The sequence below is a fragment of the Hyalella azteca genome, unplaced genomic scaffold (assembly GCF_000764305.2).
Source record: "Hyalella azteca isolate HAZT.00-mixed unplaced genomic scaffold, Hazt_2.0.2 contig15213, whole genome shotgun sequence".
Classification (NCBI taxonomy): Eukaryota; Metazoa; Arthropoda; class Malacostraca; order Amphipoda; family Hyalellidae; genus Hyalella; species Hyalella azteca.
Genome location: NW_025945070.1, coordinates 54,885 through 71,903, shown reverse-complemented (window position 1 = coordinate 71,903; position 17,019 = coordinate 54,885). Strand labels below are relative to the sequence as shown.

The following is a 17,019-nucleotide window of genomic DNA, read 5'->3' as shown; positions in this document are numbered from 1 at the left end:
AGTCGGTCGCTCTGGATGCCCTCAAGAGACTAAACTTGTTACTAGGCACAATCAATGACCACACGGTGTTGGCCGGAGAAAAAAGACAACGTACCAGCGAGGCCTGCGACTGCAATGTTCAGAAACCCTCCCACACAGGAAATGAATTCATCCCACCCACCGTAACAGGCCTGGATCAGAGATGGGTTGGACTAATTCACCGCCCCCGCCAAACTTGGGCTCGACCAGAGGTAGGATGGACTAATCCATTGCAACCACTGAAACTGGGCTCAACCAAAGGTGAATTTCACTATTCCAGCGCACCCACCGAAATTTGGCTTGACCAGAGGTGGGTTGGCCTGGTAGATGGCTAAGTAGTTTGCCGCTGCTGCCTGCTGGTCTGCACATGCGTGACTCGGAAAAGTTGCGTTGTAGGTGAGGCAGGCGGTACCATTGAAGTACAAGGTGGAGTGTCCTGCAAACGTGGCGCCGGTTAGTAAAGATGTTGTTCCGTAAAATCATTGGAAAATTATTATTACATTCAATTAAGACTTGGTAAATGGCAGCTTCTGCGGCAGTAACCATCGGCAGTAGCAAACTCACCGGCCACGGCGGCAGCGTTGACGCAGTCCCCGATAGTGACCGTGCTCGGCTGGAAGCTGCCGAAGCATTTCAGTATCGCCGGGTGAGTGTATGTACGGCTATACACGTTCCCCTTCTTAGACTTGATGGACTGGAACACGACCGACCTTTTGTTTTTTTTGCAAGATGCCATGGGGCCATTGGGGGTCACAAGCACCTGTAATCATTAAAATGGTGGATATGTACCTGAATGTTGATGTTGGTGACAGGGCACAGTTGAGACAGTTGCTCATCAACAAACTTGTGGTGGCACAGCAAGGCCTATATTTCATGAATGGGAATTATAGCTTAAATGTTCATAAAATCCCAACACGAAAATATATTCGCAAATTTCATTTCAATTAGACGCGTGTGTTGGTTGTTTCTACTCACATCAACAGCAGGGCCTGGAGGCAGGTTCGCCTGTGGACAGAAAAAGGGTTAATTCATCCAGCATTAGCTATCACAGATCAATAAGCAACTAATGATTTGTCTACTTAACATTTCATACGCAGTTTGTGGCATGTGGGTTAGTTTTGTACCCTAGCTGTATAAAAACGTCTAATGTTAACCATATCCATTGGAGGATTTAATTAAATCAATACTCATAATTTTACAAAAGGTAATTTTAATGACCTGGGCTTCATGGAGCACCGTGGTCAAAATTCCGGCGAGAATCAGGGGAAGGAGTTTGGCCATCTTGACCTTCCCGACCTGGGGAGACACGAGACTATGATTATTATTTAAGATATCAGTATGATTATAATTAATGATACTTCTTGAAATTATTAGTAGTATCGAAAAAGAAAAAGAACTCATCAGCACAGCTTGGTAGAATTTTCAATTCTAAGAGTTATAACAGAGCTTTTTCGTAGGCTCTCATTGAAATACTTTAAATGGACACTTTATATGTTCCTCACCATCGTTGAAATTCGATTAACATTTTGGGTTATTTCTATAGTTATTATAACTTGCCATTTTATACAGATAATAAGCAAAGCCATTTTAATACCCATTCTTGTAAAAGTCTTACATTTTCAAGCATGTGTCCACAAATCATATCACCAATTTTTAAGTACACTATTGGCTGATCAGTTTAATATTGCATTTGTGTGTGCACCTCTTAAACTTTGTAGGATATATTACGCCATAACGTCCAAGTATTAACAAGCATCATTTTCCTTACACCAACAAGTCTAATGCATGTATTCTTGTTTTTTCTTCTACACCGTGCGCCAGAGAAACTTACCTATTTGAAATGTCAATAAAACGAAAGTACTCGATGATTTTTTAAATTTTGTTTTATTTCAGAATACAATTTCCCAATTTTTTTCATAAAGTTTTCAAAATGACATGGGATAAATGACAACCCCAATTGCGCATACACTGATGAAGTAAATCTTTTAAATTCGTGTCCACTCTTGCAGCATATCAATCGGTATGTTGGCAATGGCGTCGCGAATGTTGTTCTTGAGGTGTGCTATGGTCCGTGATCGATCGACATAAACCAGAGATTTCAAATAACCCCATAAAAATAAATCGCATGGAGTCAAATCTGGAGAGCGTGGCAGCCATTGGAGATCGCCTCTGAGAGAGATGAGGGGGTCGAGGAAATGTTGTCGAAACAAATTCATTGAGTCTCGTGCTGTGTGTGCTGTCGCTTCATCTTGCTGAAACCACATGTTCCTAACGTTTATTTATTTGTGTTTGGAAAATAATTCATTAATCATGCTCCTGTAACGAGCTCTATTAACGGTAACTGCGCGTTCGTTTCTTCAAAAAAATAAGGACCAATTATTCCCATTACCGACGTCGCACACCAGACAATAACTCGCTCACAGTTAAGTGGCTTCTGATGAAGCTCACGTGGATTTACACCACACCAATAACGCAAGTTTTGCTTGTTGACGCAGCCGGAAATGTGGAAGTGAGCCCCGTCACGGAAAAAACCGGCCGCATCTACGGGCAGGTTGTTAACCAGCATTACACATGCAATTTGATCGGCAACAAAATCGCGTTCAGTTAATTCTAGCACAACAGCAAATTTATTAGAAAAACAAACTTGGGAACTTTCCCCTTCAGATGCGCCCCCTCTCGCCCTTCTACCGCCCAACTCACCACGCAGGAATTGTTTCAAATAAGTAAGTTTCTATGGCGCACCCTGTTCATCCAGATTAAAAATGCTTTATTCAGTTTCCAAATGTGTGCTCGGGAGAACATCTATTTATGAGAACACCTCTGACTCTGGGTACTTATAATATTCATAAAAAATATTTTGTGGCAATTCCAGTAAAATAATTCCCTCATTCCCGATCCTACAAGATACTCGATCGAATAAATACATCAGACAATTATTGACAATTGATATTTTATCATCTTTGAAGCTATAGTTACTACTATCATTTTTCGTTAAAGCACCCTCGATGTAAAGACAACTTTTTGATAGTAGTAGAAAACGATCTTAATTCTGAATAATAATCTTGATAACATTGTGTTCGCGACATAAATCAGTTCCAATTTGAGGCTTATAGTCATGGGTTTCAATTTTTGAAATTGATTCGCCAAATAGTTAGATGGAATAGTTTCATTACATTGTAAGTTCTCCAATTGTAAAGATTATATACTTTTTTGCATTTTTTTATATTTCTTGATTTGAAGGGCAGTCGTACTGTTATTTCTTCACCTTTTGTGTTCAAAAGATTTTTTATTTTGATCTGTTAACAAAATTCGGATATTATAAATTGATGGTTGATCCACGGTTAGATAAATTGGTTGGCTAGGATTCTCTACAATTTTATATCCTGGGGGAACATTTGGAGCAAATGTTGACAAGACATTGTGTGAAACATCATTTAGATATGACACATTAATTAAACTACAGTGAACAAGTATTGCATTAACAGACATCAAATTTACTATATTTGTATTTTCATATCCCCAACACCTTTCGACACTCAATCATCAAAGCCTAATAGAGTATGTAAACTGCTAGGTATATTGAAATAAACTTTTAATTCAGGGTCATGAATACACTGTTAGAAAAATTACCGTTAACGGTATTACCGGCGTTCTAGTGGCCGGTCGGCACGTGAAAAGAAACACCGTGTCGCGGTTTTTTTTCTAATTTAACACTAGAAATTCGTAAAAGATCTGATAAAAACGGCGAAACAGTTTATTTTCACGTGGCGACCGGCCACTAGAACGCCAGTGGGACCGTTTTTTCAACGTTTTTTTTTCTAATAGTGTAGCTGTAGCTTATTGAACTGTATTATGGTTGGCTGCGATATCATCAATTCATCAAGAGTATTTTTAAAACAAACATATTGATACTCTCTTGCAGCATCCGGACGAAATTGTTGCTACGTTTTCAGCACCAAACAACGTATCAATTTAACTGCAGATATTTTTGATAGCCTGGTTTTATTAAAGTTCGTCAACACCCCTAAATCAATGCACGAAATGAATGCCAAGTCTCGCTATCGCGTCACGAAGCAAGTGGTAAACACTATGAAACAAGTGGTGAACGTTATGAAACGAGTGGTAAACGTTATGTAAAAAGTGTTAAACGCTGAGAAACAAGTAGTAAACGCTATGAAACAATTGAAAAACGCTATGAAATACGAGGTAAACTCCATGAAACAAGCGTTAAACGCTTCGAAACACGTGGTAAATGCTGTGAAACATGTGGTGAACGATATTGCAAACGTGGTAAATGCTGTGAAACATGTGGTGAACGATATGGAACACGTAGTAAACGATACACAAAACAGGTGGAAAATGCTATGAATCATGTGGTAAACGCTATGAAATAGGTGGTAAATGCTATGAAACACGTGGTAAACGCTATGAAACAGGTGGCAAATGCTATGAAAGAAGTGATAAACGTTATGAAACATGTATTAAAGGCTATGATTCGAAGGGTAAACGAGTGGTAACGTTATGAAGTAAGAGGTAAACTCTGTGACACAAGTGCTAAACGCTATGAAACAAGTGGTAAGCGCTATGAAACAAGTGGTAACACTATGAAACAAGTGGTAAAAGCTTTGAAACAAGTGGTAAACGCTATGAAGCAAGTGATAAATGTTATGAAACGAGTGGTAAACGTTATTATACAAGTGGTAAACGCTATGAAACATGTGATAAATGCTGTGAAACAAGTGGCAAACGTATTGAAACAGGTAGTAGATGCTATGAAACAAGTGGTAAACGTTATCCAACATGTGCAAACGCTATGAAACAAGCGGCAAACGCCATAAAATGTGGGATAAACATAATGAAGCGAGTGGAAAACGTTATGAAACGAGCGGTAAACGCTATAAAACAAGTGGTAAACGCTTTGAAACTTGTGGTAAGCGTTATAAAACATATGGAAAATACTATAAAAATGTGGTAAACACTATGAAACGAGTGGTAAATGTTATGAAAAAGTGGTAAACGTTATTAAACAAGTGGTAAACGCTATGAAATATGTGGTAAGCAACATTAAGCATGTGGTAGACGCTATGAAGCATCTGGTAAACGCTATGAAATATGTGACGAACGTTATGAAACGAGTGGCAAACGTAATGATAAGAGTGGTTAATACTATGAAACAAGTAGTTAACTTTATTATACAAATGGTAAACGCTATGAATCGTGTGGTGAAAGCTATAAAACATGAGGTAAACGCTATGAAACAAGCGGTAAACGCTATGAAACAAGTGCTGAACGTTACGAAACCTGTGGTAAACGCAATGAAATCAATAGTAAACGCTATGGAACAAATGGTAACGTTATGAAACGAGTATTAAACGCTATGAAACACGTGGTAAACGCTATAAAACATGTGGTAAACGATATGGAACAAGTGGTAAACGCAATGAAACAAGTGGTAAACGGTATGAAACAACTGGAAAACGCTATGAAACATGCGGTTAACGATTTGAAGTATGTGGCATATGTTATAAAACAAGCGGTAAACGCTAATGAATGAGTGATAAACGTTATGAAAGACGTGGTAAACGTTATGAAAGACGTGGTAAATGCTATGAAACAAGTGGTAAACGCCATGAAACAAGTGGTAAATGCTACGAAACCGATGGTAAATGTTATGAAACGAGTGATAAACGTTATGAAACAAGTGGTAAACGCTAAGAAACAAATGGCGAACGCTATGAAACAAAAGTAAACGTTTTATACCTATCGGGAAACGTTACGAAATAAGTAGTAAACGCTATGAAACGAGAGGTAAACGTTGCGAAACTATTAGTAAACATAATGAATCAAGTGGTAGGCGCCATGTAACATGTGGTAAACGATATGAAACAAGTGGTAACGTTATGAAACAAGAGTTAAACGCTATGAAACAAGGAGTAAACGTTATGAAAAAAGTGGTAACCGCTATAAAATGATTGGTAAAAGACACGAAACAAATGCTAAACGCTATGAAACACGTGGCAAATGCTTTGAAACATGGGTAAACGAATTGAAAGTTATGAAACCAGTGGTAAACGTTTGAAGCAAGTGGTAAATGCTATGAAACAATTGTAAACGTTACGAAACGAGTGGTAAGCGTCATGAAACAAGTGGTGAACGCTACGAAACAAGAAGTAAACACTGTGAATCATGTGGTAAACGTTATAATAGATGTGGTAAACTCCATTATATGCGGTAAAAATTAAGAAACAGGTGGTAAACACTATGAAACAAGTGGTTTACGTTATGAAACAGATGGTAAACGCTAAGATACATGTGGTAAACGTTATGAAAAAGTAGTAAACGTTATGAAACAAGTGGTAAACGCTATGAAATAAGTGATAAACGTTATGAAACATGTGGTAAGAACTATGAAACAAGTGTAAATACTCTGAAACGAGTGCAAAAAGCTCTGAAACGAGTTGTAAACGCTCTGATAATAATTATTATTATTATCATTATTATTATTATTATGTAATGAAGTTTAATGCAAATTTCCACTACTATCTGTAAGACCACAGAGATTAAGATTAAGAGATTAGATTAAGTAGGACCAGCCCTGATGTGGACGCTGAATTGGTTACAGCTGTCAGATACCATGCCGATCCCGTCTTGCATGCTGGTTCCTCTCCTATAGGATTTTAACTCAGATGCCAGGGTGAGTTGCGTGCGATAGTGGTGAAATTAAAATATGATTACTTGGTGAAATATCGTGATTTATGTGATTAAGATTAAGAGATTAGATTTAGTAGGACCAGCTCTGATGTGGACGCTGCATTGGTTACAGCTGTCAGATACCATGCCGATCCCGTCTTGCATGCTGGTTCCTTTCCTATAGGATTTTGTCTCAGATACCAGGGTGAGTTGCGTGCGATAGTGGTGAAATTTGAATATGATTACTTGGTGAAATATCGTGATTTATGTGATTATAATGATTTGATATTTGTAGGTATTAACTTTTGGTTTCTGTTGTAGGATCGTGCGTTATTCTCAGATCTCCATGCTCTAGCTCTCTCTTCGCATTTTGCTCTTCTCTCACTTTAGCTTCTTCCGCATTCAATTTGTTAGTTCGCTTAATTCATATGCCGCACCTTTGTAAAATCGTTAGTTGTGATTTGCTTCGTTTTAATTTGCCGTTTATTTCTAATAAATTTAAGAAAGTTTGTTTGAGTTATCTATCCGCTCGGTACAAACTTTTGCTCATCAGGCCAATAGGGAAGTTGCGTTTAATTTCCGGTCATTGGTGGACGTGGCAATAAGACCATCCGAACTTCTGAGGTGACGCGATTGGCTATTCGGGGATTCAAGTACAGTTCGTCACATATACTCTTAATATTTTTATTCCGATTCCTATTATTATTGCTATTTTTATTCCTATTCCTATTTTTGCTATTTTTATTCCTATTCCTATTATTATTGCTATTATTATTATTATTATCGCTATTCTTATTATTATTATTCCTATTCATATTATTATTATTCCTATTTTTATTATTATTATTAGTTTTATTATTAGTATACCACGAATTATACCAATTTATTTATTAATATTTCATTTATAAATTAATTAAAATATTTCAAAGGTGCAGTAATAATTATTGTAAAAATATTGCATTACCACCCTCATTTATTTTCTTTACGATACTAAAATCCAAATATTTAAATCAATATTTGACTTTCTTCTTTTGCTGATTCGAAATTAAAATAGCGCATGCAATTTCAAATTCCTTATAAAATTCGTGCGTATGAAAGCAACTGAAATATCTCGTAAGAAATGAACTTGCTTTATCTTTAACTCAAATGTTTCTGATTTTAATTTATTATCAATTAACAGATATATGAGACTAATTGGAGTTATTGACAAAAAGATAAGAAATATAGTTACATATTGAAGATACTTTAATTTTTTCAATGATATTCGTGTACGTACAACGTTATGAAACGAGTGGTAAACGCTATGAAACAAGTGGTAAACGCTATGAAACAAGTGGTGAACGCTATGAAACAAGTGGTAAACGCTATGAAACAAGTGGTAAACGCTATGAAACAAGTGGTAAACGCTATGAAACAAGTGGTAAACGCTATGAAACAAGTGGTGAACGCTATGAAACAAGTTGTAAACACTATGGAACAAGTGGTAAACGCTATGAAACCAGTGGTAAACGCCNGAAACGAGTGGTAAACGCTATGAAACAAGTAGTAAACGATATGAAACTAGTGGTAAACGCTTTGAAACAAGTAGTAAACGATATGAAACTAGTGGTAAACGCTTAGAAACAAGTGGTAATGCTTACATTGAACACACGCATCAATAGCCTGAGTACATCACCGAATAAAAATATGTTTTATTCGAAAATATTTCAGTAAAATAAGCTGGCCACAAGTGCAGGGAATAAAAGTTGGTTTGTTCAGTGGCTATAATTACCCCCCTCGTTACAGGGGGTAGGGTGAACAGAACACTTGTTTTGTTCGTCAATGGAACAGAAGCTGCGTGAACACTGAACAGATCTGTTGCTGTTCAACAGGTGCAGTAATAATTATTGTATAAATATTGCATGATAGCCTCACCATCTAATGTATCTGTACAATAAACTGAGGCTATTATATAGTATTTATACAATAAGTATTGCTGTACCTGTTGAACAGTAACAGCCCTGTTCACCCTAAGTATTACTGCACCTGTTGAACAGCAACAGATCTGTTCAGTGTTCACGCAGCTTCTGTTCCATTGACGAACAAAACAAGTGTTCAGTTCACCCTACCCCTTGTAACGAGGGGGGTAATTATAGCCACTGAACAAACCAACTTTTATTCCCTGCACTTGTGGCCAGCTTATTTTACTGAAATATTTGCGAATAAAACATATTTTTATTCGGTGATGTACTCAGGCTATTGATGCGTGTGTTCAATGTAAGCATTACCACTTGTTTCTAAGCGTTTACCACTAGTTTCATAGAGTTAACCACTTGTTTCATAGTGTTTACTACTTATTTCATAGTGTTTACCACTAGTTTCATGGCGTTTACAATTTCCTTCATTGCGTTTACCACTAGTTTCATGGCATTTACAATTTCTTTCATAGCGTTTACCACTTGTTTTATGGCGTTTACCACTTGTTTCATAGCGTTTACCTTTTGTTCCATAGCACTTTAACCCGTTGGGTAACATGGGGCAGCGAGCCCACTGCGAGTCATGGGCCCATAGCGGGTTTCTCGCTAAGTATTGCAGATATTGGTCCGTGTTCTCTACTGCCAGTCGACAGTTTCACTGGGATGAAGTGTACGGATTTACGTTTTGCTAAGTGTTTGCGTTATTAAGTTATTTGTGAATAACTGTTTTAGTCCAGATAAAAAGTTATTTGCTACTAAATAAAATTGTTTTCGATTACTGTAGATGAAGCTTTTAAAATTACTGTGAATTATATTATATTTTGAAAGTAATATTTATAGGGATAATTTTGAGATCAAGTTTAGACTATTAGCTTTATAATAAAATATTGACACGATATAAATTGAAATGATACCTAGTGAGGCAACGGGCCAACGCTTGTCACGGGGCAAAGCGCCCATGGTGAAGTCTTGTGTTATGTGTTATACATCATTAGATTTGTCTCAATGACCTTTTCAAAGCTATGACTAGCTTTTTGATACCCTCTTCAAAAATACAACCCTCTTCAAAAATACAACTCTCTCAAAAAATACAACCCTCTTCAAAAATGCAACTCTCTCAAAAAATACAACCCTTTTAAAAAATACAACCCTCTTCAGAAATGCAATCCACAAAAATGCAACATTCGTCCAGTCTTCAGAATGAGCGAAAGTAATGGCCATTTAACGTGCGTGTAGCCAAGTGATGGCATTGCTGAGTTAGCAATGTTCATTATTATTATTATTATTATTATTATTATTATTATTATTATTATTATTATTACTATTACTATTATTATTAATATAATTATAATTATTATTATTAATGGTAGTATTATTATTACTAGGCTACCCAAAATAATGAAAGTTCAAGCCAATATTTCGGGACACTTTCAATTAAAATTGCTATCCCAGCCATCAAAGAAGGTAATGATATTTTAATGCTAATTACTGCATCCTTCGTCGGCATGGTGCAAATCACTAAACAATGAACGAGGAATACGAACTAATAACGCATTGTGAATAAAATCTATTATTAATAATAATCTAATTTATAATATAATATAGAATAATAGCAATCTATTCGATCTGTAGATATTACAATATTGGCTACGTGAATGATTATTAATGGAATGATAGTTTAGAGTTGTAGATAGAGTTCAGCTTTAAAAAGATAAGACGTACCAGCGCAGAAAGCTTATTGAAATAAACAATTTAATGGAATACATTGCGCGGCCTGGCAATGTAGAATCTAAGCTCATGGGTCGTTAACGGTTTGTTGGAACAAATAAATACATCGTAATAGATGAAAATTTTCGTAGTTAGTCCTTTAAAGACTAAGGCATGTTATAGTCACTAATAAGGCTAGGCCGTGTTAGTCACTTACAAGGCTAGGCCGTGTTAGTCACTTACAAGCCTAGGCCGTGTTTTAGTCACTTACAAGGCTAGATCGTGTTAGTCACTTACAAGGCGAGGCCGTGTTAGTCACTTACAAGGCTAGGCCGTGTTAGTCACTTACAAGGCTAGGCCGTGTTTTAGTCACTTACAAGTCTAGGCCGTGTTTTAGTTAATTACAACCCTCGCAAAAAATGCAACCATCTCAAAATATACAACCCTCTCCAAAAATGCAACCCTCTCAAAAAATATAACCCTCTCAAAAAATACAGCCCTCTCCAAAAATGCAACCCTCTCAAAAAAATATAACCCTCTCAAAAAATACAACCTCTTCAAAAATGCAACCCTCTCAAAAAACATAACCTCTTCAAAAATGCAACCCTCTCAAAAAATACAACCTCTTCAAAAATGCAACCCTCTCAAAAAATACAACCCTCTTCAAAAATGCAACCCAGTCAAAAAATACAACCCTCTCAAAAATACAACCCTCTTCAATAATGCAACTCTCTCATAAAATACAACCCTCCCCAAAAATGCAACTGCATTTTGAGTGGGTTGCAATGAAACTGCAACCCACTCAAAAAATACAACCCTCTCCAAAAATGCAACCCAGTTAAAAAATACAACCCTCTTCAAAAATGCAAACCCTTTCAAGAAATACAACCCTCTCCAAAAACGCAACTCAGTTAAAAAATGCAACCCTCTTCAAAAATACAACCCTCTTCAAAAATGCAACTCTCTAAAAAAATACGACCCTCTCCAAAAATGCAACCCTCTCAAAAAATAAAACCCTCATCAAAAATACAACCCTCTCAAAAAATAAAACCCTCTTCAAAAATCCAAAAATTCAACCTTCTCAAAAAATACAACCCTCTACAGAAATGCAACTCTCTCAAAAAATACAACCCTCTTCAAAAATGCAACCCTCTCAAAAATACAACCCTCTTCAAAAATGCAACGCACTAAAAAAACGACCCTCTCAAAAATACAACTCTCTTCAAAAATGCAACCTTCTCAAAAAATACAACCCTCTCAAAAATACAACCCTCTCCAAAAATGCAACCCTCTCAGTACAGTAGCGCGAACATGAACGCCAAACAGGAGCGGTGAACAAGAGCGACGTACAGTAACGGCGAACAGTAGCGCGAACATGAGCGGCGAACAGGAGTAGCAAACAGGAGCAGCGAACAGGAACGGCGAACAGGAGCAACGAACATTAGCGGCTAACATGCGCTACGAACTTGAGCGGTGAACGCTCACTCTTATTCTACTCACGTTAAAGTGGTAAAAAAATATGAATTTTGTGTTTGATCTTTAAAAAAACTTACCTTTTTCCCGAAGATATTTACGATGTCTGCGTTTATTAGAACTCCAGGGAATGCAAAGTTAAGGCACGCAGGGAACGCTAAGTTAAGGCACTCAGGAACGCTAAGTTAAGGCACTCAGAGAACGCTAAGTTAAGGCACTCAGGGAATGCTAAGTTAAGGCACTCAGGGAACGCTAAGTTAAGGCACTCAGAGAACGCTAAGTTAAGGCACTCAGGGAACGCTAAGCTAACACCAGACAACGTTACACCGCCACGTCCACCGCACAATTGAAGAACGGCGCCCCACGGGGTGGCTATATCCACCCGCTATGGAGAGGCCCCATTTATTATTGTTATTTCATTATTATTACTATTGTTATTAATATTACGATTAATATTATTATTATTTTCATTACAATATTAAAGTCAGAATATTTTAATCTCTATGTAAGTCATTGTTTCTGCGAATTCGAAATAATATTAATTTAATTTATTTCAAATTCGAAATTAAATGCCGCATGCAATTTTAAATTCTTCATAAAATTCGTGCGTATGAAACCATCAGAAATATCTCGTAGGAAATAAACTCACATTAACTTTTACGCTTATATTTATAATTTTTTATTGATCATTAACTAACAGATATTTGAGACTAATTGCATTTGTTGACAAAAATGTAAGATGTGTAGTTACATATTGAAGATACTTTAATTATTCTCAATAATATTTGCGTATATGTGGTAAACGCTGAGAAACAAGTGACAAACGTTATGAAACGAGTGGTAAATGCTTTGAAACAAGTGGTAAACGCTAAGAAACATGTGGTGAAAAGTATGAAATGAGTGGTAAACGTCATGTAACGAGTGGTAAACGCTATGAAACGAGTGGTAAAAATTATGAAATGAGTGGTAAACGTTATGAAACGAGTGGTGAACGCTATGAAACGAGTGTAAACGCTATGAAACAAGTGATAAACGCTATGAAACAAGTGGTAAACGCCATGAAATAAGTGGTAATCGCTATGAAACATGTTGTATGCATTGTCTATGTTTACGCACGTTATAACAAAGAGAAATTATGTATTTAAAACACACGTGTATATCCTGAGTACATCACCGAATAAAATGAACGTTCTATTCACACATATTGCACCAAAATAAGCTGGCCACAAGTGTTCAGTAGCTATAGTTACCCCCCATTACCCCGCACCCCTCTCCTCTTTGGGGGTGATCCTTTTAAATCTTACATGGTTTATACACCAAATATACGGTCTCTTCCAATGTGTGGTCAAACCTGAACACTTGTCTGTTCCTCGTCAGTGGAACTGAAGCCAAGTGAACAGAGCTGTTACTGTTCAACAGGTGCAGCAATACTCTGGATGAACAGATCTGTTACCGATCAACAGGTACAGCAATACTTGGCGTGAACAGATCTGTTACTGTTCAACAGGTGCAGCAATACATGAGGTGAACAGAGCTGTTACTGTTCAACAGGTGCACAAAAATTCTACTTATTGTAGAATTATTGTATAATATACTCAATTTATTGTACAGAAACATTATATATATATATTATATATATATGTTAATTGGTAAGACCGTGACAATCATTATTTAACGTTTTTAATGAGTTATTTAAGGTAAAAAACCTTTGCTGGCTGGACCTAACCTTAGTAAAATTGTAAAAAATTAACATATCGCAGAATAGCGTTCATATTTTTTTATGTCGAACTATTTAGCAAATACTAATTTTAGGTAGGTTCTGCGACATTGTAGAGGAAATAGATTTATTGCTGATTTTTAAGTTGCAATGTATTAGGTTTAGGATTTTGATTTTGTCATTTGTAGTTTTCAATCACCTTAGCTTTTTTTGAGACTAATTGCAGTTGTTGACAAAAATGTAAGATGTGTAGTTACATATTGAAGATACTTGAATTATTCTCAATAATATTCGCGTACAAGTGGTAAACGCTATGAAACGAGTGGCAAACGTTATGAAACGAGTGGTAAACGCTTTGAAACAAGTGGTAAACGTTATGAAACATGTGGTAAAAATTACGAAAAGAGTGGTAAACGTTATGTAACGAGTGGTAAACGCTTTGAAACAAGTGGTATACCTTGCCTTTGTTCGCGCTCGTTATAACAAAGAGAAATTATGTATTTAAAACACACGTGTATATCCTGAGTATATCAGCGAATAAAATGAACGTTCTATTCACATATATTCCACTAAAATAAGCTGGCCACAAGTGTTTAGTAGCTATAGTTACCTCCCTCCCCCATTAACCCTCACCCCTCTCCTCTTTGGGGGTGATCCTTTTAAATATTACATTGTTTATACACCAAATATACTGTCTCTTCCAATGTGTGGTCAAACCTGAACACTTGTCTGTTCCTCATCAATGGAACTGAAGCCGAGGGAACAGAGCTGTTACTGTTCAACAGGTGTGGCAATGCTCGGGGCCACCAAAATGTGTTCATATACTGCGAGGAGCCAATAAGCATTATGATAAAAAATTATATATTAAATAAATGGCTCGAGTGAAAATTTTGTTCACTCTTTCGTTCAGAACTAAGTTTTCGAAATCATAATCGCTTGAAAAAAATGTTTAGTTATCATTTAAAATGCGATGCAACTAGATTGTCCTTTTAGATTTTACCACCTCAGTCATTGAATAGATTGTTAACCGATTAATTAGCAATTTATTAATTTATTAATAAATTCCTAAATAAAAAAAATAAAATAAAAAAATAAATTCAATGCTAGCCTTAATAATTAAGGCTAGCATTGAATAAATAAAATATTATTGATAGATTTTGTAAATGAAACAAAGAATGATCAGAGTTTAGTTTGGCGTTCTTTTATAATTCATTTAAGAATATTAGAAATCCATTCCATCATACCTACTATGGAAAAAGAATGAACGCAAAATGCGAAAATTCAATTTGTGGGCAGCCGGAAGTGGCATAAAATATCAGCATGGATTGGTGAGGCTTCTAGCGCCCAATTCTCAGCGCGCTATCAAACTTCGTACAGACCTAAACATTACCGAATCTGAGCAGACGACAATGGTATATATATAATTAAAACCATTGTCATAAATCGGTGATGTCCTTTGCAATTGAAAACTTCTAGCCGCCCAATTCTCAACGTGCCATCAAACTTCGTACCGACCTAAACATTACCGAGTCTGAGCAGACGACAATGGTATAAATATAATTAAAAACCATCGTCATAGATTGGCGATGCCCCATGCAATTGAAAACTTCTATAGCCGCCCAATTCTCAACGCCTCATCAAAACTTGTTCGTCAACTGAGAATAGACATCTAATGGCACGACAAAGAAAATAATTCGATTATTCACGAATTCGAGACTTCTCGAGCTTCACTCGCTCACATCCTGCAAGTTATAACAATTTACCTATGGTTTGATAAAGCATCGTAGCTTGCAACAATCAATCAATCATAAATAGAGGTCTTAAGGCTGCATAAAAGTTTAATTGCATAAAGGCTGCACGTTAATTGCAGGAGTCTAAGGCTGCATATAACTCTCAATTGGTCACATTATTAAGCTTATAAAAGACCGCGTCGTCCTCCCCAGACCACTTCAGTACTCAGGATGGCTTCTCACAATGGCCATCAGCGAGCGGGGCCGCGGTTGCTCTTAACGACAGTTACGCTGCTTGGAACGGCCGCAGACGCCGTGGTGTTTCAGACGATCATGATGAACGTGACCGTACTTCGTCCAGACCTAAACATGACGGCATCAGCGGCGTGTGAGTCAATATCAATTTTCCTTATCTTTTATTCAGAATTTGCGAAACATGTAAATAGTTTCCAAATTCAATATAGCGATGGCTCATTTGCACTTCATCTCGAAAGTCCAACCAGATCAGTTTGTTCACATCATGCAAATAACATTTGTATTATCATGACAAAAATCGATCAGTGCTACCGTGAAGGAAACTAATATACAAGGCACACTGGTTATTTTCAGTTTTTTTTTATTACAGTCACACTGATACAAATGCTGAGTGTCAGCTTATTATCAATATGAATCCCACCGGGAGACAGAGCAGCTACCGCTACATATCTATATAGTGACTTGTAGGAGCAGCTACCACTACATGTCTATATAGTGACATGTAAAGCAGCTACCGCCACATGTCTACCGCAAATGCCAGAGCATGAAACGAGGGCAAGTTTTGTAGCTTGTTGGGAACCCTCGGCGACCGCCTGTCATGGAGAACAACGGTGCCTTGAGACACTCAGACCTCGTCTTCCTATACCCACCCACCCGCTTGGCCCCTACACCTCCCCCTCTCCACCCGCCTCACGTGTCGATCCTTTCATTCCCCAGCTTCTTTCCCTCGCCAGCTGCAACTCAGCTGTTCCTCCAGCCGAAATTTTTGAGGGAACTTTACTATACTCAACTCAACTCAGTTTTGTATGTTTCTCCGTCCTTTTCTGTATTTTTCTCCGCCCTTTTCTCCGTTCAAGAGATCTAGCTCGTGCATTTAATAATGGCTGGACAGAAAATAAAAAAGATAATCGAAAAGCCCTCTACGGCCTCTAGAGAAAAGCCCTCTACGGCCTCTAGAATAAAAAATAAAACAAAATCAGCCCAGCTAGAGATGAAAGTTTGCAAGTACTGCAAAGATCTCTCTCTGAGCGAAGTCCAGATGGTCACCTGTGAACGATGCGAAGATCTCATTTGTATCAGTTGTTCGAAGTTCAGCTCTAAAGAGTACGCATTTCTCCAGGAATCTAAATTGGCTCATTGGTTTTGCCGTGATTGCGAAAAACCAACTCTTGGTGCTCGAAAAAGAGAGGAGTCGGTGGAAGAGCACGGCAATGAGTCGAAATTGTTGAATTATGTAGTAAACTCCTTGAGTGAGATGGTGCGCTCGCTGAGTGACAAACTGAGCTCGCTATGCAATGAGCTGACTGAAGTTAAGGCTCAGTTGAAAAATACGCAGGAAATGGAAGTAAAGAACAAGACAGCTGAGTTATCTGAAGTCGCTAGTGAAAGCTCACGTTAATTACTTAAAAGAGAACGTAGGAAGGCCAACCTGGTCTGGTTTGGGATTCCTAAAAGTAACGCATCTGATGCGAAG

The 17,019-nt window shown here is 37.3% G+C and overlaps 1 protein-coding gene across 1 annotated transcript; it reads right to left on the bottom strand.

The window, feature by feature from the left end:
• Positions 1-307: 307 nt before the first annotated feature.
• Positions 308-1,826, bottom strand: LOC108667908 (the record flags this gene model as incomplete). The annotated part of the gene is made up of 5 exons (XM_047884330.1): positions 1,634-1,826; positions 1,237-1,314; positions 994-1,023; positions 583-778; positions 308-454 (listed from the first exon to the last, which is right to left on the bottom strand). Coding segments are annotated over exons 1-5 (478 nt in total), but the record flags the coding sequence as incomplete, so codon positions are not given.
• Positions 1,827-17,019: the final 15,193 nt, after the last annotated feature.